The sequence below is a fragment of the Paramisgurnus dabryanus genome, chromosome 12 (assembly GCF_030506205.2).
Source record: "Paramisgurnus dabryanus chromosome 12, PD_genome_1.1, whole genome shotgun sequence".
In the NCBI taxonomy this organism is placed as follows: Eukaryota; Metazoa; Chordata; class Actinopteri; order Cypriniformes; family Cobitidae; genus Paramisgurnus; species Paramisgurnus dabryanus.
Window position 1 is genome coordinate 14,592,776 of NC_133348.1, and position 26,499 is coordinate 14,619,274.

Consider the following 26,499-nt stretch of genomic DNA (forward strand, 5'->3'; position numbering starts at 1 on the left):
ACACAAGAGGATACAAAATGACCCAGTTTGTGAAAAGCCAGCAAAAGTCATTTTTTGTGATTTACTGTTTTCTACATAAAATCATCTTGGCCTATGTAATGTATTGTAAAAAAAACATAACCTTGATATATTTATTATTGACTGAGTTAGGTCATGTCAAAGACTGAAAATCAATGATTGAAATAAAACTCATATGCTCCTAATCTCATTTAACAGACATAGGCCTATATCTAAAATCACAAACCCAGATATTATCATTTAAATCTCAAAGGGAATTTTAAAGGGATAGTTCACCCAAAATGAAAATTCTGTCATCATTTCCTTACTCTCATGTTGTTACAAACCTGTATAAATGTCTTTGTTCTGATGAACACTAAGGAAGATATATAGAGGACTGTTTTTAACCAAACAGTTCATGAGCCCCATTCACTTCCATAGTATTCTTTTGACTAAAAATGTATAATATAATATAATAGAATAGAATAGAATAGAATAGAATAGAATAGAATAGAATAGAATAGAATAGAATAGAATAGAATAGAATAGAATAGAATAGAATAGAATACAGAATTTTTGGGTGAACTTTCCCTTTAATGAAACAATAGTATATGCCCATGCTGAATAACTTTGAAGTTATATAAGATTTGGGTTTACGCTATATGATTTAAGATCATGTGTCTGAAACAGCAGATTAGAAGAAACAAGTAAAAGTACAGAAAACAAGCATATTGTTGCCTACAAGCAAAAAGATTTTTGAAATCCAATTATTGTCATTATATCCCTGCATTAAAGGTAATGATACTTTTATTATCCGATGTACTTTGCATTAAAGCTTTTTCTTTAATGGGTCTGGAATGTGTTTTATTGAATGGTTTATATGATTTGTTTTGTCTGATTTTATATCTTGCATTAAAGCGCAATAATGATCAGACTCCTTGAACTTGAATATTAAATTCCATCAGCGTTTAATACCCACAATTTCACATCCCTGCAATGTTTCAATTGACTCAGTTGCCCCTTAGAAAGACATTAAATGACACCTCTAAGACCAAGCCTTTTCAAACCACTTGCTTAAACAGTGCACAGGCCTGCCTTTTGGCAAATTGAAACTATTTGGTGAACATTACATTGCCTCATTAATATTCATGAGCATGCTGATAAAGTCTGTGATGTGATGACTAAACTATTAGACCGCCACACACAAGCAATTGTGGATTCCAACCCAGTACCAAATTACACATTTAGTTTCAAGGTAAATTTGTTGCTAACCATGTGCGAATTTACATTCCCTTACACGGTCACATCTTTCCAAATTTGTTTCCAGTGCTTTCTGGAACTGTCAATAGCAACAGAGGCCAGCTGACAGGAATATAATTCTGAGGATGTACAAACCACGCAACCATCTTAAGATGAGAGCCTCACGCTCAAATACCCATGACTTTCATTAGCAAAGAACCAAATGTACACACACACAAACACAGCTGACTCAAGCACAATGCTGCTGGTAGAGAATTACTTAAATACCCCTATATAGAGAATAGTGGCCATGACATTGTGGGCAATGCTCCATATGATCCATTCTCTGGCACTTTCTGTACTGCATCCATTATCCATATCCATAACTCTTGCCAAGAATGTATTTAGTAAAGGTCTATGATGATAAATGGTAGCAAAGATATTGAGTAATCGAATACTACTAAAGTGCAGTTGTGTACTGCTGTAACAGTGCCTATATTAAACACAACAAATACTGTACAGTTTTTTCTAAATACTACCTCCTTATCAGCATAAATAAACTACGGTATAAACTGATATAAAGCTTGTTTCTTAAAAGAACAGAATACCCTTATGAAAATTAAACATGGTTTTACTACAGTTCAAACAAAAAAATCATGGTCACTGCAGTAAAACCACAGTTTGGACAATGGTTTTAAAAAACCATAGTTAAACCATGGTTAGTGTAGTAAAACCAGGGTTACTACACTTTTACCACAATAAAACCATGGTTAATTTTTGTTACTTATCTTATTTGGTTTTCATTTTGTCTTATTGAGCAGCACCATAAGTCTTAATGTTGTCTTTACCTTTCTCCCGCCCTCAATTAATTAAGAGAAAACGCTTCCCTGCCGGTGACAAGTATTTCCGGCTTTCCGCAATACCGCTATTATGCACCAGGTAGCGCTCTTCCGCAACTTATAAAACCCGGAAGTATCGCCCTAGGGCAGACAGCTGTATCTCCTTGTATGTTTTGATCGTTGCTCTGAATCGGATCTCTATCAAAAGTCCTTCACAAAAATGGAATTATAAAAATGTGGTGGTTTTGAAGAAACCTACCCATATTTGAGAGGTGATAATAAAAGAACTAATGAAGGTAGGAAACGTTTTTTTTTAAGCAGAGGGTCTGTTCTTTGATCTGATATATTGTATGTTTATATATTTTGAGGAAAAAAAATTCTGGAAGGCATTAAACTTTTGTAAAAATCATGAAAAAGGCTGAGGCTGGCTGGCAACTTAAAAAAAAAAACTTTTTAAATCATTAGTGTAATAAAATGATAACTCCAGTACTGAATGCTGATTGGATAACAGCTGATTTATTAGCAATAAATTTGTAATTTGTGTCACTATGCAGCACCCAAAGCCTATGGAAGCCCATTTCTGCCACATTTGGGTAAATTCTTTTGATTTCCTAAGTCATAAAAATGACATAATAACTCATAATTCCGACTTAGCATCTCATAATAATGAGAAACTCTCATAATAATGACTTAGTTTCTCATTATTATGAGATACTAAGTCGAAATAATGAGTTATTATGTCATTATTATGACACAGGAAGTCTAAAAATTTTACCCAAACATGGCGGAAATGGGCTTCCATACAAAGCTGAATGTTATTAGTGATGCATAACAATGTTCTGTTATTGTTTATACACAGTCAGACAAAATGGACAAAAATGGTTATTACTGGGGCAGTAGCCTTTACAAAGGTCCTAATTTAGGTACAGAAACATATACATTTGGTACTAATATGTACTGTACATTTGAGGTGTCAATATGCACTATTTGGAACCAATATGGACCTCTGATTTACATTATGAACACTTTTGTTGCAAATGTGTAATTTTTAAAAGGGTACTAACCCAGTGACAGCTAGGGACCATTTTTGACATGTTTTCCCTAAAGGTGTATGTCGTGCTCAACATGTTCATGAACACTGAATAATTATTGAATAACATTTTAATAAAATAACATTTATATCCTCATGTGAAAAAGATACTCTGGCTGTGGTCATGGCTAAAAAGCCTGCAGTTCTGCTTCATGCTAAAGTAAGAGCTTACTGCTGTGACTATACACACAATATAGCACAGCATTGGGTAGCCTACCTTTATAAACCTAATGCCGGCCTCTAACTGTGCATAATAGAAAAATCTGCATTAATATTCTAAACATTTTCTCAGTAAAACAGGTGACGTTTGGCTACCTCTGCAAAGTATATGTAATTCACCCGAATCACCACTCAGAATCATATTGTGTGTGTGAATTTGAAAGCAATGACTTCTGAATGAGCCCACCGAGTTAAAAAAGATGCAAATTAGCTGACTGTGCCAAACAGAGCAGCTATTGTTAGAAAAAATTGCACTGGAGAATAGCTGATTTTATACCAGGAAAAATAAGTCAACTGGACAAAGCTCCTTCCTCTCATACTTCCTGCCTTTCAACATTCGGCCTAATTCAAGTGTCCTTTAAACCATTTTCATTCTTTAGAGGAAATCGAAGCATTAAGGGCACTCAAAAACATGACACCCTACTACACTGTGCAAACAGTCCATAATTTCTTCTTTATCCAGTGATGTATCCAAACTTCCAAAACAGAGGAAACCAAAATGTGTGCATATGTTTCTCTATAGTATGCATTCATGAAAGCTATCATAACATGCACATTTGATATTTAATGGGGGTAAGATACAACGTGTGCACCTTAATAAAAACATGGCATGCTTACTACAGAAACTGCATGAGATTTGGGCAAGAATTGCAGCTTATAATAAAGTCTTGCAGATGTTTCTTTAATCGATATGTGTATAACAATTTGTGTAAGCATTTTTTTCTTTTAAACTATTATAGGCTTTTTATTGTTATTGAACACATTAAATCAATGCAGTAGTTCGTCTTAGTTTCCCTGGAGCTAAATTACAGAATGTTCAAAGTAGCAGTCGAACAAAACGCAGAAAAGAGTGACAGGTGAAATCCACAAGGTCATTTCACTCAGGGGCCGAAGTACTCACATATAATGAGTCATTCCTGTGCTGTTTAATGAGAGTAATGGGACCCAGTGATGATCAATCATATCGCACCCTGTCAGACGGATTACATCTGATACTTCCCCAGCCTGGCTTCAGTGGAGGGACTCCGACAATGAATCACCTCAAAAGAGAGCCATGTTTTACTGCTGCAACAATCAAACCCAAGCACTTTCTCTCTATGTCTCTAATAAATTAAACCTAGATGGGCACTATGGATATTTTCATGCACCCCTGTAATAATGTCTTGCCCTTCCACATAATCCTTTTAGTGAGGGCCACACTTGGCCGGTGCTTTATTAGCATTCATCCATATTTTATCATATTTATTCATATTTGCCCTTGTGCTCTGTAGAGGGGCAGAGAGGCTTAGGCTCCCCCTTGAGAAATTGCTTCAGATGGAAAATACTCAGAGACACATTTAGAATTTAAACATTAAAATGAATTACGAATTTTCATTCTTAGACACACACTCACATGCAAAATGATCAATCTGAAATATTAAAATGCTAAATAACATTTAAAATGCAAAGCAGTCTACATAAAGGGTACAATTAAGAATTTTAAAGAGAGGACATTTATCTAAATGAGACATAATGGTGCATTATAGAGCGTGTACAGACCCTGCTTGCTTAAACAAAACTGAAACATAATTTCCTTTTGACTTTGAGTGTGATAAAACTATTATTGTCACTGGTTGCTGTAGTCAGCAGAAACCAACAAGATTGAATTTCCGAATTTTCCGTCTGGATGTCATTCAGTTGACAGAAATTTAAATACATTTCCATTTAGCTTTACTGTATGTGTATCCACAATAGGAGATATATTTAAATGCCTCGGTTTTTAAAAAGGCCACCAAGCCATGGGGCAACAGGCAAGTGAAGATGCAATTTAAAGTGCCACTTACAGCCAAAACTCACAATGGCAATCCTGAATGTTCGTGTGAGGTGGGAAACTCCACACATATAAATAGTACAGTTCATGGTGAAGATCATCTAAATGACCTTGAGGTTTATCTGAAATTGTACCCAGCTAAATCGCAATCACATTCTCAAGAATCACTTCAGAAAATTGCCAAGCTCATATCAGCTTTTGGAAAAGCACTCTGCCTACCACAAAAAAAGATTAGCCACTTCTGAGCCCATTATTCCACAATCATGTCTTATTCCAGGCCAATTTCCAGACCAGAAAAAAGTGTGAGGTTTAGAAGAGCGTGTGAGGCTCTCCACAATATCCTGCTGATATCTCTGATACACAAGGTCAACAGAAAATTATTTATTTATCTATCTTGCAGAGGTATTTCCTCACATGGACCGTCCCATAAACTGTGATAGGCCTGGACGGCTTTTGCATGACCCTGAAGTGCTCTGTGACTGAAGTATGTTATTCTAACCTTGTAAACCACACACACACACACACACACACACACACACACACACACACACACACACACACACACTTCAGTGGCTTTTCGGGTTCAAATATAAAGACTGTGTGCATCCACTTATTCACCCTGACACACTGCCTCAGGGTCTCTTAGTACACCACTGCACTTTGTATGTGTGTGTGCGTGTGTGTGTGTGTGTCAAAGGCCAAAAGGAACTTCACATGAGTATTTTAAGTGTACTTGACCTCTAAAGTTACACTTCTGAAAACATTAATGGAGTCGGATTAATAATTAGCCATCACTGATATCGATTAGGGCTAGATATTAAGATTTCCCAGGTTCATCATATCATTAGTAACCAACACACGCAGACACAGAAACAAATGGCCATTACAATATATTAAACTGTTTTTTTGGTAGCAAAAAGTGTTAAACTATCTAAAAACAATAAACTTATGATAACCTTACCTCCTTTGTTATCATAAATCTTAATATCAGTGTTAGGCTGGCTAAACTGCAGGCCTGTAGGACTTTAGGGAAATCACCGGCAAAGGTGGGGCAGGTAAAAATCTCCCACTGGAGCATAACACCTAACAGCCAGGTAAACAACCTTATAATACTCAGACTTGTAAAATAAAGGTGTTAAATAGGGTTCTTCACAATGATGCCAGGGAAGAACCATTTTTGGTTCCACAAAGAACCTTTTAGAGAACCTTTTCTTACCATTTTTCCATTATATAAAGATTATTTCGTGCAAAAGAAATGTTAAAGGTTCTTTATAGGCAAAAACTTTTATTTTTCCTACACATTTGTATTACTAAAGTCTACTGATGTTACATAGAGAGTTTGAAATGATTTACACATGTGCTTAAAATTATTTATTTGTAAGTAAAGAGCGTTAAACCAATCAGAGTTACATAAGGACAAACCCGACATATGCTGTATAAAATGATTTGTGCTCCATTAAGTGTAAAGAAGAGCAGACGAGAACGATTGCTTAACATCCATTTGATATAGGCTATAAACAAGTTATAACAGTTATTTTAGCTTATAATGTCGGTTTAACACAAAACAAACGTTGTCGTGGCCATTTCGTTTCTGCCTTAATATACTTGCGTTTCCAAACGGCTCCATATGGAAAAATCAGCTAACATCAAAATGAATTACCTCTGCGTTTGTAGGTGCCTGCGACTGTTATTCGGGCTTGCAGAACAATTTGCCCCAAAAGCAGCAGCTGGACTGCGGGCTCGATTTTCTTCCCCTGCCGCCGGTGCAGAAGTGAAGCCGCGCGAGGACCGTGGCCCGGCTTCCCAGAGCAAAAATACAGCCGGTTTTACGCGCACACAGACACGGTGCCAAACTGATCCGCACCCCGGGGATCTCATTAAATGACAAGACGCGGGGGCGTATGGCGAAGCGCTTATGAATTCAACCAGGTATGCAAAACGATGTGGAGTAAAAACACCCACACAGGATATCCGACTGTATCCCAAAAAATCTTTAACCCTGTGTATATGCGTACAGCCTGTGTGCAGATGAAAAATCTATTGGACCAGTTGGTTAAATATCCCGAATTAACGTTAGGAAACGTTTGATAATTCAGATATGGAGCTATTATAAATACAGTATTGTCTGCTGTCTGTTTGGTTTTTAATAATAATTCACTGCGCGACCTTCATTGAGCGTTTTTTACATTGACTCATAAGTAGACTAACAAAATGCAGAAGAGCCGTCGTAATTTATTAAAATAGCCAATGTGCTTCGTCCAACGACTGCAATTTTCTGCAGGAGAAACATCAACAAGATGCCCGTTAGATGAAATGACTCCCCAAAATAGATTAAATGGTTTCGTTTTTTTAAGACTGAGCACATCGATATTAAGTTAAATGTAAATATTTTCCATACCTTACATAAGGCAGAATCAATATGAAGACAATGTGCTGTTTCTCTTCTGCGTCCTGTAAAGTGGACTCTCTAAAAAAACATTTAATTAATTAAATTACTACTTCAATTTCAACTAAATTCAGTGGTTTTTACGGTGTTGCTTTGGTTATATTTTAGGTTGATCTGTGTTACTGTGTCTGATAAAGCTAAAGAGTTTTTATCTCTCACACAAACACAGCAGATCAAACTTATAATTCACATTTTCTGTTGCATTTGCATTTCTAAACTGTTGGTTTTTTATTTTATTTTATTTTTTGCATGATTCACTTGTGCCAAAAATAAATTGCATTTACAGTTAATTATTTTAAGGTTTTAAGATTATTTTAATACTCAATTGTCGGTGTGTCCTGTGATGATGTTGGAGTCTTTAAATATATTAAAAACTTTGAAGTGTAAAAAGAGAAAGACTGCCATATGCTGGATTTGGGAACTGAAACCTCTTCCGGACGACACACTGTTAATGCAACGAAAAATTATTTTGGTTTATTATTAAAATGTATCTAGACATGGTTCATACTCACAGATAGCCTACGTGTAAACGAGCAGCATACGACACATTTTACATACAGAGGCTAATCCACGAAAATCAAATCTTGTTTAATCGATAGCCTATTTCATACACATTATACATAGGCGTGTTAAACCGTAAAGCTGTAACTTGAGTTTGGGCTTGATTTAATCATTTCATTTCTTATATCGGTAAGAATTGTTAATCATTGAGGAGGCGATTAAAAATTAATTATGAAAACAAATTCACGCAGAATTGCAGACATTTTTCAACAAAACTCAGACATAAACCATTTAGGAACAACTGACTGACATTTAATTGAAATTATGAGATGTGGCAAATTCACTTCAAAGCAAATAAAGCAGTCTTTAAAAATGGAGACTTTAAGAGTAAAAAAACTAAATGTGACCCAATTTGTGAAAATCCAGCTAGTTATTTCATTTTTTTTTGATTTACTGTTTTCTACATAAAATCGCCCTTACATAATGTAAAGAAAATTCTGTTAAAATATAGCATTGATGTCTTTAATATTGACTGAGTGAGACCATGAAATATTGAAATCGTTGATCTTCCTAATCTGATAATTAGATTATAGCCTGGATTTCACAGACAGGTTCACACATACCCAACCTCTAAATCTGAACTGTGTATGTTGATTTACCCAAAAAGAAAATCTTTTGAAAAGTTATTTTATTCGAAAAATTTAAATACAAATAATATATATTTTCCATTTACAATGACAGTTTTCTTGTAAACAAAAGTGGCAGATACTGTTTACTAGGCAATTCACCCTTTTTTCTGGCCAGTGAGGTTTTTTGTACGTGAAGACTTGATTTCTCTTTTTCTGTGCACTGGAGTCACAGCATAAATTCTGAGGCTACATTCTTTATTTTGGAGCTATAATACTAAAATGTCTATTTATCTGTAAAACCTTTACCATTTTATAAAACTGGTTGTGAATGAGTGTGATACATGCAGCCAGAATATGACACTTTTCCTCTATTACCAAGAAATGCATTAGGTTTATAATAATGAAAGAGGGGGAAAGGTAAAATAATATTAAATTTCTATTAAAACTTTAAAGTTTCCCAAATAGACCTATAAAATACATGAATTAACTACTGACAAAAAAACAAGTAAATTCAATTTCCTGTGATTAACAGCATATGTAAAAATCAACAACATACATTTCAAATATGTTCACTGGTTAACCCATCTGCTTGAAGAAAGAATAGTACAGACTAAGACTTTTCACAGTCACTACTTCATCGCCTTAAACAGACCTTTTATCTGTGCAAAGGAACATAACAAATTGGGTGATTTTTTTTTTTTTTACATTTTTGACCCATACTGCCACCTTTCACCCCACAAAAATAAAGTGAGACTTTTAAGATAAACCCGAACCCTAATTATTCCCTTAACTCATATTGATGTAATTGTTTTACAAACCAAATTCAAAAGATGTTGGCGCTTTATTGTGGCCACTTAAAAATGTGACAGTGAAAAAACTTTTAGTTTGCATTGAAAGTGGAATGTAAGACTAATATATAGCCTATATTAAAAAAAAAATACACAACTTAACTATGTGGCGTACAATTCCAGGGAAACCGTGAAACAATATAGATGCATTTGTCCCATATCCATTATAATTTTTTGGGTAAAATTTTCACCTTTTCGGCCTACGGCCAGAGGAACAAATTCGTGTAATTGCTAAAAAGGCATGTACTACATTCATGCTACAAACAATGTGTCTTTGTAACTGTTGCAGTGGGGATTTCCAATAAAAAAAAACTGGATAAATAAATGGCATGGGAGGGTGACTGAAAAGAATCAAAATGAACTCAGGCCATGTGGTTATATTGTGCTGTGAAAGCAGCATGATATTTATCCGGTTATGCGTGGAACAGCAGGATAGCACTTCTAGCTTAAGGAGTTAAATCAGACTAAGCTGAAGATGTGAAATGTCTGCAGTCATTATTTAGCAAAGCTCAAAACCTGCATTTGTGACAAGAAGCTGGATGGTGATTCGCAACACGGTAGCACTTCAATAGTGTTCCTGTAGCTCAACTGTATGAGCATTACATTAGCAGCGCCAAAGTTGTGGGTTTGAAACACAGGGAACACGTATGCTTATAAAAGTCTACCGAATGCATAAATGTAAATACTTCCAGAATTCATGAACAGAGACAAACTGAAAAGCAAGCCACAGCAGCCCCATACCCCATTTTCGCTAAAGCTCGGTACATACACACGTGTCTATTGGCGCTTTTCCATTGTGTGGTACGACGTGGCTCGGTACCGCTGGGATAGGCTAGCTTTACTTTGGCTCGGTTTGCTTTTCCATTGCAGTTTAGTGCCGCTTTAGAGTGGATGGGATTATGGGATAAAAGCGATACAAACAAATGCACAACACAGGAGTTGGAATGGTGTTCAATCATCAATGGAATGGTGTTTTGATTCTCAGCATACGGATGTTTTTCACCGCTAAAAGGGAGTTTGAATATTTGTACAACAAAGCACAGATGATGACATTACTTGGTTTGCTTGGTGGTGCACATATAAAAAAATAATAGGTACAAGTGGAAGTTAACTTAAAACCTCCAAAAGTGAGCTGTACGAACCGAACTATCCAATGGAAAAGCGCCATATGTGGTTCACTCCAGATTATACTTCACACAGCAGCCTCATAAAAAGTGGAAACACCTGGTAAATCTGAACTCTAATCTACACAAAACTACAAAATAAGGTAGAAAATACCCTTGAAGTATCATCAGACACTGAAAAATGACAGTCGTGAGGTGTGCGATTTTTCAGCTCTAACCTGGTTTTTATTTTTTGACGTGTTGGTTGGTCAAACACCTTTTGTGAAATGGTGAGAAATCTGAGACACGGCTGGACCCCACAAACAACCATTCTGACAACCCACTGATAATGACCGGATGAATGTGGGGAAAAATAAGCAATAGTTCCTCAAGTCTTATGATTCAATGAAGAGGTTCAGACAGATCTGTGATTCGTGTGTTTTAAACAGGAACATGGGGCATCAGCATCCTCCTGCGTGTGGAGACCCAGAAGAAGACACAAAAGACGTCAAAGGTCTGGGGCTATACATGTATGTGCGTGTGTGTGTGTGTGTGTATATAAGTGGGCACATGGGTGTCTGAGCTGTGCTCAAGTTTATATGAATTGACTGATTTAGTCGTTGTCTTCGTCATCTTCCTCAGACTCTTCAATACCATCACTGTCCTCTTGGTCATCCTCCTCTTCCTCAGTTTCTGGGATATCCCACTGTGGGTGGTTATCCATTATAGCCTTGGCTTCATGAACCTCCAGCTGAAAAAAAGATATAGTAAATAAAGCAACAAAAAAAAAATCAATCCTGATCCTATGCTGTGCATCTGACAAACAAAACCTAGCTATAAAATGTAACTTACCTTAAGCGGCTTGATCTGATCTAATCCCATGTAAGAATCTGATCTGAGGATCACAGAATATTGATAGTTTCCAGTTTTGGACGGAGCGGGGAATTTCAGTTCAACCTAAGACAAACAGGAAGTTTACAATCATTGGTGACGCAACTGCAAGCTCAGCGAAATGTGATAGCGCTGTGAATACGGAGGAGTAATACAGAGATACGGGGGAGATTTATGTTCCTTTTGTTTACATCCTTATATTCTCATGCTTCTCACAGAGAGGAAGCACCCGCTATGTCAGACAGAATTATGACAGGCGTCTGGCTGACTGCTAGCCAGACAGAGACTGCAGTATGGAGGTTGCCTGGCAACAGGCTATGGGGAAAACTGCTGCGCCGAAATCTATGCAGCTCACAGCACTCAGCCAGCACACAAACACATCTCTCTCTCCCTCTCTTGCTTACACACACACACACGTAAAACATTCACATTTTATTATTTATCCATCCTTTTAACTGCATTAAAATGACAGCACAAAATACAAATTCTACTGATTTGCTTTTGCCATAATGCTCATAATGATTTTAAAATGCATTGTTTTCCCTACCCAAGATTGGCAAAAAAGCATTTAATGATTAGCATTAATATCTTGCATCATCTCAAATGGGACAATGCACTCAAGAGGAAAGCATTATTCAATCCCAGCATGACAACTCACTGCACAATTAACAACATATTAAGACAATCTAAAAAATGTTTTGTTTTTCATCTCTCTTAAAAAAAATGAATTTGACAACAAATTAAAGTGTTAAATAAAATATAAAGTGAAAGAGCAAGCAAGCAGTTGTCACCTAACCCTTGATTCTGTACAGCAACAACATTTACATAATTTAAGATTTTGACAAAATTTTAATTGTTGCAGTTCCTTTATAAATGTTTCATTGATTTGAATCATTCCCTTTATTTAAATCTGTTTAAATCAGTGTTTCTCAACCAGTGGACCGGGGCCCACAGGGGAACCTTAAAGGGATAGTTCACCCAAAAATGAAATTTCTGTAATTTTTTTACTCACTCTCATGTTGTTACAAACCTGCATAAATTTCTTTGTTTTGATGAACACAAAGGAAGATATTTTAAGAAATGTTTATAACCAAACCCGGGGACTTCGTGGACCCCGTTCACCTCCATAGTAGGAAAAAAGAATACTATGGAAGTAAATGGATTCCACAAATGGTTTGGTTACAAACATTTCTCAAAATATCTTCTTTTGTGTTAATTAGAACAAATAAATGTACACAGGTTTGTAACAACATGAGGGTGAGTAAATGAGGACAGAATTTTTATTTTTGGGTGAACTATCCCTTTCCAAAGGGATCTTTAAATGACTTAAAAGGATAGTTTACCCAAAAATAAAAATTCTGTCATAAATTTCTCATCCTCATTTTGTTCTTAACCTGTTTGAATTTCTTTTTTCTAATAAACACAAAAGAAGATATTTTATGGTAAGCACACAGCTGATTGTAACCATTGACTTCCATAGTAGGAAAACAAATATTTTGGAAGTATTGTGATAAATGATGAAGATATTTTGATAAATGACACAGTTGACGGTAACCATTGAAATCCATTGTAATTGTTTTCCAACTATGGAAGTCAATGGGTAAAATCAACTGTGTGCTTACCATCATTTATCAAAATATTTTATTTTGTGTTTATCAGAAAAAATAAATTCATACAGGTTTAGAACAACATGTGGATGAGAAAATAATGACAGAATTTTTATTTTTGGATGAACTATCCCTTTAAAATAATTCAAAATACAAACAAAAAGCATTAAAATAGGATAAAACAACCAAAATCAACTTTTTTATTGTTTGGTTATTTTGTAATGAATATGCATCTGTGTATTCATGCCAAGCTTAATACATTCTATTACTATTAGTTTGAAATAGAGTAGGGGGGTTATTTTGGGCAATTGGGGGCTTGAACCGAAAAAGATTAAGAACCACTGGTTCAAATGATTCAATTACACTTTCATAAATACTTGACTTTTTAATTTCTGGATGAATCTGAATTTCTTATCAATCTCTTTAATGAAAGATTCAAATGATAAATAAATTTTTTAACAGTCACCTTTCGCCACCTGGTGGCAAAGCAATGTAACTGACACAATCGTAAAGAGCACCAAAAGACCCCTTCACGGTTCACGGCACAGGAGAATTTGCGGTTTGCACTGCGCATGTCGGGGTCAAAAAAGTCATTCTAAGAGTATTGTCGTTGGCTGTGAAAATTGCAACAGCTCTGCAGTTAAGTTTTTCAGGATTTCTGCAGGATCTCATCCATAAAAAAAAAACAGGTGACATATGTGGTTGCAAGCAATGAAACATGCAGACTGGGACAATGCAAAGATCAAAGAGGCTTGTCATCATTCAAGTCATCCTTTATCAGCCCTGTTAGATTAAATTAGAAAGCCTGTATTGTATGATCAGTTTTATTAGCCGCGCCATTTTTCTGACCCCATGCTGCGCGCATCCAACCTAGGCGTTCGATGTTTACAAACATTGAAGGGATCTATTGCATTGCTAAAAAACAACATTATTTTGTGTATTTTGTATAATATAATGTGATTGCGTGGTTTGTGGTTAAAACACACTATTTTCTGATTTAAAAATCAGACAATAGGTGCTATTTAAATTCAAGCGACAAGTAACTTTCAAAAAGTGTTTGCTTTTTTTATCCTAGATCAGTGTTTATTGTACTTCTGTGATGGTTTAAATATTTTAAAAAGAAAATAATGATGTTGTTATAAAGCTATTTATACCTATACATGATAACTGCTCTTTCTGGCTCAGCGGCAGGTGCAACACATTTAAATGTTCAGGTATGATTTTTGCCAAAGGTTTAATAGACAGGTGAAATTGGGTGGGTGTTTGAATCAAGATTGGGATCATTTTACGATTCATGTAGCTCTACTAACCTCCTCTGTATCTCTGAGCGTGCACACATGGTTGGGCATAGACACTAGCGTCTGCTCCTTCCTATCAGCGATATAGAGCCACCACCACTCCTGCTTCTCTTCAGGGAAGTACAAGCTGTAGACAGGATGTGTGATTTTTGACTTGGTCTCCAGTAACGCCCTCTCTCGGCGTTGAATGCTCTGTTGCAGGGCCTCCCATTCCTTCAGAAAAAATGAGCTTATTATAAAGAAAACACCTAATAGCATCAAATGCCACTGTAAATCAATCATCACACACACCTCCTCATCATCTCCCGCTATCTCATCCCCCTCAGTGTCACTCTGCTTGTCACTCTCCTCGTCTCTTTCACTGGGCGAGTCCTTGTTTCCCTCTGGCTCGTCCGATTCGCTGCCTTTATCAGAGAGTTCCTCCTCTTCCTCTTTTGAAGCAGCAACAACTTCCTGTGAATGAAGAAGGTGCAAGCACTGTCATTTATCACAATGGACAACCAGTCAAACATATTTAGAGGTCTGATTGGCTCCTTACATTTCCTGCCACATTGCCATTGGCCTGTTTGGTCTTGTCTCCCTTTACTTGCGGTTGTGTGACTGGTTTCTTCTTCGTCAGTTTTTTCTTTTTGGACTTGGCTGATTTTTTAGCTCCTTTATTCTTGTTTTGCCAAACTTTTACTTTGTTTTTGGCATCACCTTGCTGCAAATGACAGGTATTAGAACAAAATAGATTTACTTAAGTGTCTTAAAATGATCTTTGATGTACATGTAGCAAATTAAACAGAAATACAAAACCTCCTCTGTATTAGCTTCTTCTGCAGGCAACTGTGGGGTCTCCTCCTTCTCGAACATCTCCTAAACACAAACAGAAAGTTGTATGGCATTGTTCTGTGCAATGAATTAAATGAGACTTGCTGAAACAGGTTTAGCAGTGACCTCTTGTGGTAGCCTGTTGTAACAGCACTATCACCACAACCATAATCAGGTCCCTAATCTTGTAAATGTGCTACTCACAGACATCCTCTTCCTCGTCAAGGTGACTGTAACAGTGACGATGGAGCCTGCCGTGATGTTATGGCTGTCTTCATCATCCAGCACTGTGGAATGATAAAACACCCACAACTTCAAGTACATAAATCACAAGCAATTGTAATTGTTGATCACTTGAAGACTTGCAGACCTACCTTGAAGTTTGCTTTCCATGTGGAGGTAAGGGAAGCTGCCGAGGACAGCCATGACCTCATCATATTTCTCCTCTCCGAGGAACCTCAACATGTTCCTTCTGTCAGAGTCCTTAAGGCTCACCAGATCCTGCAGCGTCCGCACCTTATACTGAAAAAGCGAGACAGTCAGGTGCCACATTTATCTTGCGTAGTAACCATAGTTTAAAATGTGTGCATGACTATTATTTTGAATGAACCCCAAAATATTTCCAGGAAGATGAATCAATACCTTTTTAGAGATGCAGTATCGGAGATGCTCCTCTTCAAAATGAGGCAACTGCAAGAGAGGAGACTTGGCCTCCTGTAGACCCTGAACCACCATCTGAGAGAGCTTCATGCAGTTCTCTATGGATGTCAGCCTGGGAGCCCGAAGGCCTAGACAATCAGACACCAGCAAACATGTTTAATCACACATCATACATCTTTTATTATTGAAAATCTGGGATTTATTCATGTCTTTCAGATCACCTCCTCTACTGGTTGCCATCATGGTAAGTTGACAGCCAACATTGATCATTTCCTGTAGTAAGGCAGGACACTTCTTCATTACAAACCTTTGATCTGAAGGGGATTGAAAATTTGACCTTAATCATCCTTAATTAAACAAAACCAAATCAACATGTTACTGACCATGTGTTATAAACAACTAGCACAACTGGCAGACCATGGCACTATGGAGAATATATATATAAGAGAATAATGTATTACTCAACTAACAGCTCGAATAGCAGCTTTGGATAAAAGTCCCAATCAAATGTATTAACAATAATTTGTCTGTTTTGATCCATATAATGATTTGAGTGCCAAAAGTAAATGGGTCAATGACAAGACGTTAATTATTTTGCGTCCATATGGATAAATTAAATGTTAAAGGGTTTTAATTTTACAAAATACGTTTGCAGATTACTTGCATACATTCTCTTTTTTGAGGACCAAGTCTAAAATGTCAGGTTTTATTTCATTTTGAAAGAATATTTGGGGGATAATTGCGAAAATGTCAATGTAGTGTAACCAGTCTGTGTCAATTTATGTAACTAGTTTTTTTATAAAAATATTAATATATTCATAATAAATGTGGAATAAAATATAATCATCAAGTTTAGTGTAATATGATTTTTTTTCCATAAATTTGTGCATAATTTGTCAAAGATTATTTAGAAAACAGAGCTGTTTTCAGCATGTCAGACTCAGGACAAATATTACAAAAACGCATTAAAATTTACACTTTAGGAATAACTAATAAGATATAGATATTTTTTGATGATGATGATTACGCTTACATGCCATCATGGTGGATTAAATATTTAATATTTATCATTCTTTGACACAATTGGCGTTTACACCATTTGACATTTTCAGGTTCATTCAGTCTTAGATTTCAGAAAAATGGTGCAGATGTAATTTTTATTACATAAAATTAACATTAATACACTGTGCATTGAAATTAACTTGAACGCTTTTAAAAAAGTAAAAAAATTTTTTTTTGGAATTTCTCATCTTTCTCGCCAAACCATTTTTGTCACTGACCCAAATGTCAATATATGTAAGAGGTGTGTGTGTGTTTAAATTCATACCCTCCTCTATATTCTCAGAAACCTCCATCCTAGCAAGGTGTGTAAGTAATAAGACTCGTGCCTTAAGACTGTATGGATAGCAAAATGGAGGCTCCTTCTTCTTAACATTAATGTTTCCCAGCTCCCGAATCAACTGCAAAGAGAGATGCATTACGCTCAGCATTAGAAATATTAAGAAGATCATCCACAGGTCCCTTATGTCAAGCACATGGCACAAAAACCTTTCAGCAGTACATACAAAACATATGTTATATATACACACAGTATAAATAAAGAGTTTGGTTTTAATATGTGATAAACGCCATTTTTTATATGATTTACCACCAAAATCAGTATTGTATCTGGTCAGTATTAAAAAGTAAATTCTTAATTTTACGCAAAATCCAATATCCGCCGTGTTATTCTAGCATCTTTTCTCCCTTTTCCCCCAAAATGCGATAAACGCCACTCCTTCTCTGCAGAATGCAATAAATCCCCTCAACAAATCAGAGCGCACTATTCCACGCATTGTAACCAACAATGGGGGCACATTGAATACACACATAATCCTAGTTTTCCTCATCTACTTTGTACTTCGTGATCAACAAACAAACAAAAACAAAGTAATACTTTTGATAGCATTGATACACCTGTGGTGGTTTTCTGTGATGGGGAAAAAATAAGCCATCAAAATTGAATAATTTACGCGAGAGGCACTCGGGCGAAGGAAAAAAGATGGCTGTTGCTTGTTCTCATTTGATGACAACAAGTGTCTGTCATGCTAACACATTGACCCCAGGGACCATATGAAAAACTTTCCATTATTTTACTAGAAGCCAATGAAAATTGAGCACCAAAACATTTTACAGCTGATCGCTGTCAAAAAAGTTCAGCAACGACATCCCAAGAATGACAGCAGCAATGTCAGTGTTCTTAATATGACAAAGTGTTTTGATTAATGACATTAATGTTTTTTTTTAATCAGTGTATACCACTAGCCAACTAAATGAATATAACATGGCAAAGATCAATGCACATTTATATATTGATTCAATTTTATTTATAGCATTTTGAAAAAAAACTTGCTATGTGAAAAAAGATGCTATGTGAAAGTTTGGTTTTCATTTTGTAACTTTTTGTCACACAAAAATATATTTATGTGTGAACTAATTTACCTGGGGAACTTCTATGTTGTCTGTTGGTCTTATAATAGCTTCTTTGTTGCTACGAGGATCAAACTCAAACGCTGCTGTCAACACCATTCCCAATCCTGTCAAGCAGAGGAGAGATTCAGACTAGAGACACTAAAGAAATCTGAACAGCACTAGGGCATAGTTTGTTTTTATATTTACAGGTAACCTAAAATCCTGCACACTAAAGGGAATTAACTTACGTTTCATGTTCATCGTAGGTGTTTTGTACATAAAGTGCATGAAAAGCTGGGTTGTGTTGATCAGGATCTGATCACCACTGTAGCGTATGGAACGGTACCACCACGTACCCTAAACACACATGCACATACATAATGCACAAATCAACAAAAACAAGGGTTCCAAAAATTGACTCAACTTTACCTATAAACTAATACTATATGAACTAATAACTAAACAAGATTTTTTTTGTTACTAGAAGACTGGTCTCACCACAACCACAGGAAGTATGACCATAAAAGCTAATCCATAGACCAGCAGCACCTGAGGACACAAAATAACATTATTTCAATTATAGTTAAAAATTAACAACAAAAAAATGTCCAAAACTGAATCGATGAAGTTTACCAGCATAGAATTTTTCTGGTCGACAATCCACGCAGGAAGAGCGATTCCAAAACTTGTGACTAATCAAAAGTAGAAAAAAAAACAGAGAAAAAGATGGAATACTGATGGTATGAAACAATCAAACATTGGGAATAAAAAATATAAAGGTCCTCACCTCTGGGGCCATCAGGGTTGCCGTAAGTCTCCCAGTTCCTCCGTGATTCCTCATTAGTCAATCTGAGAAAGCACAAGTGTGGATATGAATACAAATATTACAAAATCCTTGATGGATACTTCCGTGATATTTTTCTGAACAGCTTCATTGTCCTGTACAATTATTTACACACCACATAACCAACAAAGGCTTATGTTTAAAGACCTGCGACAGCTATAAATAACACTGCATTAAATCTAAAGGGCAACATGACTGAAATGGGTGGCAACGGCATTCTTACGCTGAGTAAGCTTTAGCAAGCTTCATGAACGTGGCCTCATCTCCTCCTTTATCAGGATGGTGTTTTAGAGACAGCACTCTGTACTGCTTCTTAATCTCAGCGACAGATGCCCCCTAAAGACAAACACAACACATCAGTGACTATTATAAAGAAGCATTATAGAGATTAAAATAACAGAATGTGAATATCAAGAAGGGAAGAAACAATCGAGTCCTTACTGCTTCCAGGTTGAGGACCTCATAGGGGTTATATTCCTGGTACTCTCGATCTAATTTAGACACCTTATAAGCCAGGAGAAGAAATACTGCCCACCCAAACAACAGGGCTGCTTTTCTAAGATGACACAGGGGAAATAAAACCATGTTGTATTTAACTACACAATTAAGGCAGTTGATATATATTTATTTAAGCATCAACTTTTACAATTTCACATATACGAATGCACCAGCGCAATGTTGCTTCTATAGCAACACAACGAACCCTAATCTTACATCATCACCTTATGTCCCACCCACTGCCACTCAATATGTGAAAGCCGGACAGGACACCCATTATTTCTACACAGAATAACTATTAGAGTTATTCATACTTTTTCAATGACATGCAGACACAATCACTTACTTTATTGTTGGAACGATGCTCTGCTGTGATTTCATAAGCCGAAGGCGATACCACAGACATCTTCCATGAACTCTTCGTAAAGACTTCAACCGTAATTGCTCTGGCAAGTTACAAAACAGACAACCGTCAGGAAAAGGACAGCATTTTGTCTTACCTGGTTTACATGTGCCATGCAAACATAAAGCCCCTACCAAAAAAATGGTGTTATATTATAATTAACGATAGTCTAAAATAGTAATAACTGCATTGATTGTTTTTTGTTTTTATATTGCTGTTGTGGTAAAAGAGAAATTTTTAACCTTGGATGACAATAAAGTTGTGTATGGTATTGTACCATGGCACTTTGGTGTTTAATCTGGTACTGAATGATTACTATATTTATACATCTGATATTTACACATGTGCATAAACTGTTGTCCCATGATATGGGTTTTTAAATGGCCAATGTTGATTTTAAAGGGACACTTCACTGTTTTTGAAAATAGGCTCATTTTCCAGCTCCCCTAGAGGTAAACATTTGGTTTTTACAGTTTGGAATCCATTCAGCCGATCTCCGAGTCTGGTGGTACCACTTTTAGCATATCTTAGCATAATCTATTGAATCTGATTAGACCATTAGCTCAAAAATAACCAAAGAGTTTTGATATTTTTCCTATTTAAAACTTGACTCTTCTGTAGATACATTGTGTAATAACTGAAGGGTAATTTAAAGTTGCGATTTTCTAGGCCGATATGCCTAGAAACTATACTCTCATTCTGGTGTAATAATCAAAGACTTTGCTGCCGTGCCGTGCCGCCAAGTTACAGCAACAAAGTTTTTTTATTATTACGCTGAAATGAGAGTAAAGTTCCTATTGGCATAGAAAAACGCAACTTTTAATTTTCTGTCGGTTTTAGTACACAATGTAACTACAGAAGAGTCACGTTTTAAATAGGGAAAATAATAAAACTCTTTGGTCATTTTTAAGCCCAATGCTAATGGTCTAATCAGATTCAATGGATTATGCAGCTATGCTTAAAGTGGTACCGCCAGACTCGAAGATTAACTGAATGGATTCCAAAACGGTAAGAATCAAATATTTAACTCTAGGTGAGCTGGAAAATGAGCATATTTAAAAAAAACATGGAGTGTCCCTTTAAGCAAGCAATGTGGCCGATTGGCCAATGAGGTCATTATAAGACACAAATGCAAATACAGTAAATCATAGACAAATATAAAATTGGTGAATAAACATGTGTCATGCATAAGATTTATAAATGAACCCTTTTTAAGTACCTTTGACTCCTCATAACACAATGTAAATGGTCTAACGACACACTAAAAAGTGAATAATGATTGATCATTTTACTGTCTGTCAGACTCTGGCTTTACATTTGAGTGTCTTCTCATTAGGAACAACAAATTTTTAAAAACAGAAAGATTTATCGCCTGATAATCGGCTGATATATCGTTTTATTACTTATTACCATGACCATATTCAAAATGTGATCCCAGGTGCGTCTTTTACACAAAAAGACATTACGCGATCTGCTTGCGAGTGTGACAAAATCTCTACACAAGTATTTAAAGGTATCATCTAACAAAAAAACTAGATTTGTGGGACAGGGAAAAATTAGCCATAATGAGCTGAAACACCAATGAATCGTTTATCAGATTCAAAAAATACAATCACAGAAAGTGTTGATGTAATATGTTAATATGATTAGAAATAAATACAACTTTAAAGGAGTAATGCCTAGTAAATCTAGAAAAAAAGGTCAATCAGTTCTCAAGGAGATGAAACAACCATCATGACCAGCTAACTTAACAGATGCCTTTGCAGCATCATTTTGTAAAAAAAAGCGAAAAGTAGCACTGAATCTTATGCAGACATAAAAAACAAACATCTAACAGATGTTACGTATTATGTCAACAAACTAAGACATACGTTAAAAAACAGGATCACAGCTATTGTATAATTATGTGAGATGCCAGATGTCTATTTACTATATAATTGGATAGCTAAATCCAGCTTAATTTTTATATTTAAGCTTTCAAAAAAGACAAGCCTTTATCGAAAAATCATTCTTAACTCAAATCGTCCATTAAACGCGACGTTTCGCCCCAGTAAAATGATGTTTGCATTGAGCAACATGTATGACAGGCTAGAGTTTATCTCTTCAGATATCACTGCACTTTTAGTGTACAGTGCGATTGGTGAGTAGTACATTGTCGTGATTCGTTTAATTCTTATAATACTTAACAAACAATGGCATTATCAAAACACGACAAGAATTTTAACTGGATATACAGAGCTGCTTATGCTGCAAATAAACAAAATCACGACTGCCTTGGTGTCAATCATTCTTGCGTCTACCCTCAGCCCTATTTCATTTGTTTTATTATACGTTTGGCTATATTTTCGTGATACAACGTCAACAAATAGTCCTCACAGATGTGACAATCTGGTTACAAGAACGGATCATCAAGCTGCAGGTAACTGGTTAGCTAGTTGAGCATTAGCATGTGGGCCTTACCCGCATTCTGATCCCGAGGCCAGAGGTAATAGGTGGCTGGGATAACTATTAGTCCCACAAAAGACGTGAGGAAATAGAAAAAAGTGTTGCCACTGTCGTCGTACTGAAACTGCTGCCCAGCCATTTCGCAGCGGCACTAAACCCCAATATTTTCCGCCGCTGTGCCGCCCTATCAGTCGCTCCACTGTAGGACTAGTAATCACATATGCAGCTGAAGGAAGCCAGCGTACACGCAGTTTCTGCCACGAGGCTGAATCCAGCTCCCGATTCGCCAGCTCCTTATTCGCCTAACTATCCGTTCCACCTTAAAAAATATCAGAGCGCTTCAAGCTCCTCCCTTGCAATGTCATTGGCTGTGTATTTAAAGGAACAGTTACCACAAAAATTTGAGACTTGTCAGCCTTCGGTTTGAACAGAAAATAGTCAGAAACCTGTAAAATATTTATTACTTTTAATTGTACATGTTTATTTCAAATGAAATGTGTGTCTACAGCATATTGACTTTAATCACTTTAAATGTAAACTGCACATAACCGACGAGATCAACTTCCACTTTAGCCAGTCTACCGTTTCATATCATTTTCATGTAATTTATATTCAATATCATCTGCAGAAAACCACCCGCTATATTAACCATGTAGTGCACATATACAGGGACGTATTATGACTTTGATGGAGAGAGAGAGCGACGTGTGTTCGATAGAAACCGAGTTAGGTTTCCACCGCACATGATGCTGCACTCATATGGTGTAAATAATTTCCCGACTTACAGAATTCACGTGAATGTGAAACTCGGAAAGCTTTGATAATACATAGGATTCAAGTTTAATTTCTTCGCTTAACCTAGGGATGTTTGTCCATGTTTAATATCGTTGTGGTTTAATATTGATAAAAACCCGCAAACCCATTTGTTTTGAAAATCTAAGGATCTTTATATTTATTTATGTTATAAGGCTGGTAAATTGTTTTCTGTCTATTCGTTTTGCTAAACGTTCTGCTTAATTTAAGCGAGTCATTTTAATAATGTCTCTTGTTCTGTTTTAATAAAAAAATAATAATGAACAAATAGTAAGAATTCGTAGAACTAAAAAATTATGTCTTTCATTAATTTATGTTATAACGCAGATACCATCCGTCAAATTCGTTTTAATAAAACAAGCTGTTTAATATAAAGTTTGTCATTGTACTATTTTATTGGTGTTTAGTTCTTCGTTAAGAATAATAATGATCAAACATAAAAAACATTTTAAGAAATGGAAACATTCATTTATTTAACTTTAAAAATAAAAGGTAATCTACTACAGATTCCTGTAATAACTTCAAAAAATTAAGGATTCTCAAAAAAATCTCAACGTAGGGTGCTAGATAAAGTTCATCTCTAATGAATTCCAGCGTTTCAATCTATTCTGATATTTTCTCTTTCATATTTCATCCACAGAAGAATGCCCCCATTATTATGCTATTTTAGTCAATAAAACACACTGCACCTGTCATAACTTCAAAAAATCAACAGTTCTCAAAAAAAGCTCAACGTAGGGTGCTAGATAAAGTCCCTCTCTAACGAATTCCAGCGTTTCATCCATTTCTGATATTTTCTCTTTTATATATCATCCACAGAAGAACGCCTCCATTACTATGCTATATTAGTCAATATAGCACATTGCACATGTCATAACTTCAAAAAATTAATGGTTCTCAAAAAATCTCAACGTAGGGTGCTAGATAATGTTTCTCTCTAACAAATTCCAGCGTTTCATCCATTTCTGATATTTTCTCTTTTATATATCATCCACAGAAAATGCCTCCATTATTATGCTATATTAGTCAATATAACACACTGCACCTGTCATAACTTCAAAAAATTAATGGTTCTCAAAAAAATCTCAACGTAGGGTGCTAGATAATGTTCCTCTCTAACAAATTCCAGCGTTTCATCCATTTCTGATATTTTCTCTTTTATATATCATCCACAGAAAATGCCTCCATTATTATGCTATATTAGTCAATATAACAAACTGCACCTGTCATAACTTCAAAAAATAAATGGTTCCCAAAAAAATCTCAGAGTAGGGTGTCAGATAAAGTCTCTCTCTAACGAATTCCAGCGTTTGATCCATTTCTGATATTTTCTCTTTTATATATCATCCACAGAAAATGCCTCCATTATTATGCTATTTTAGTCAATATAACACACTGCACCTGTCATAACTTCAAAAAATCAACAGTTCTTAAAAAAATCTCAACGTAGGGTGCTAGATAAAGTCCATCTCTAATGAATTCCAGCGTTTCATCCATTTCTGATATTTCCTATTTTATATATCATCCACAGAAGACTGACAACCTTTCCTGTAATAACTTCAAAAAATTAAGGGTTCTCAAAAAAATCTCAACGTAGGGTGCTAGATAAAGTCCCTCTCTAACGAATTCCAGCGTTTCATCCATTTCTGATATTTCCTATTTTATATATCATCCACAGAAGACTGACAACCTTTCCTGTAATAACTTCAAAAAATTAAGGGTTCTCAAAAAAAGCTCAACGTAGGGTTCTAGATAAAGTCCATCTCTAACGAATTCCAGCGTTTCATCCATTTCTGATATTTCCTATTTTATATATCATCCACAGAAGACTGACAACCTTTCCTGTCATAACTTCAAAAAATAAATGGTTCTCAAAAAAATCTCAACGTAGGGTGCTAGATAAAGTCTCTCTCTAATGAATTCCAGCGTTTGATCCATTTCTGATATTTCCTCTTTCATATTTCATCCACAGAAGAATGCCTCCATTATTATGTTATTTTAGTCAATATAACACACTGCACCTGTCATAACTTCAAAAAATCAACAGTTCTCAAAAAAATCTCAACGTAGCGTGCTAGATAAAGTCTCTCTCTAACGAATTCCAGCGTTTCATCCTGTTCTGATATTTTCTCTTTTATATATCATCCACAGAAGAATGCCTCCATTATTATGCTATTTTAGTCAATATAACACACTGCACCTGTCATAACTTCAAAAAATCAACAGTTCTGAAAAAAATCTCAACGTAGGGTGCTAGATAAAGTCCATCTCTAATGAATTCCAGCGTTTCATCCATTTCTGATATTTCCTATTTCATATATCATCCACAGAAGACTGACACCCTTTCCTGTAATAACTTCAAAAAATTAAGGGTTCTCAAAAAAATCTCAACGTAGGGTGCTAGATAAAGTCCATCTCTAATGAATTCCAGCGTTTCATTCTGTTCTGATATTTTCTCTTTCATATTTCATCCACAGAAGAATGCCCCCATTATTATGCTATATTAGTCAATATAACACACTGCACCTGTCATAACTTCAAAAAATAAATGGTTCTCAAAAAAATCTCAACGTAGGGTGCTAGATAAAGTCCCTCTCTAACGAATTCCAGCGTTTCATCCATTTCTGATATTTCCTATTTTATATATCATCCACAGAAGACTGACAACCTTTCCTGTAATAACTTCAAAAAATTAAGGGTTCTCAAAAAAAGCTCAACGTAGGGTTCTAGATAAAGTCCATCTCTAACGAATTCCAGCGTTTCATCCATTTCTGATATTTCCTATTTTATATATCATCCACAGAAGACTGACAACCTTTCCTGTAATAACTTCAAAAAATTAATGGTTCTCAAAAAAATCTCAACGTAGGGTGCTAGATAATGTTCCTCTCTAATAAATTACAGCGTTTCATCCTGTTCTGATATTTCCTCTTTTATATATCATCCACAGAAGAATGCCTCCATTACTATGCTATATTAGTCAATATAACACACTGCACCTGTCATAACTTCAAAAAAGAAACAGTTCTCAAAAAAAGCTCAACATAAGGTGCTA

At 35.7% G+C, this 26,499-nt stretch overlaps 2 protein-coding genes across 2 annotated transcripts in view; both read right to left on the reverse strand.

Moving 5' to 3' along the window:
* The window catches only part of scml4 (Scm polycomb group protein like 4), a 31,611-nt gene extending 24,404 nt beyond the window's left edge, over positions 1-7,207 (reverse strand). Inside the window, exon 1 of the mRNA XM_065256759.2 lies at positions 6,855-7,207. The gene's annotated coding sequence lies outside the window, so the exon portion shown is untranslated. The remainder of the gene's footprint in view (positions 1-6,854) is intronic.
* A 1,605-nt stretch (positions 7,208-8,812) lies between these two features.
* On the reverse strand, positions 8,813-22,904 carry sec63 (SEC63 homolog, protein translocation regulator). Its single transcript, XM_065256760.2, has 20 exons — positions 22,647-22,904; positions 20,130-20,229; positions 19,727-19,841; positions 19,509-19,621; positions 19,229-19,290; positions 19,075-19,133; positions 18,940-18,990; positions 18,690-18,798; positions 18,472-18,566; positions 17,318-17,450; positions 16,212-16,304; positions 15,973-16,118; positions 15,705-15,852; positions 15,535-15,617; positions 15,316-15,375; positions 15,056-15,220; positions 14,809-14,970; positions 14,530-14,730; positions 11,574-11,678; positions 8,813-11,472 (listed from the first exon to the last, which is right to left on the reverse strand). The coding sequence occupies exons 1-20, from the start codon at positions 22,768-22,770 to the stop codon at positions 11,335-11,337; spliced, it is 2,262 nt and encodes a 753-aa protein (XP_065112832.1). The 5' UTR covers positions 22,771-22,904; the 3' UTR covers positions 8,813-11,334.
* Positions 22,905-26,499: the final 3,595 nt, after the last annotated feature.

Coding starts and splice junctions, on each gene's coding strand:
- sec63 (XM_065256760.2), bottom strand. CDS start 22,770: ATGGCTGGGCAGCAGTTTCAGTACGACGACAGTGGCAACACTTTTTTC. Junction 15,618..15,704: donor CATGGAAAGCAAACTTCAAG/GTAGGTCTGCAA, acceptor ATCATTCCACAG/TGCTGGATGATGAAGACAGC. Junction 11,473..11,573: donor ATCAGATCAAGCCGCTTAAG/GTAAGTTACATT, acceptor TCTTTTTTTCAG/CTGGAGGTTCATGAAGCCAA.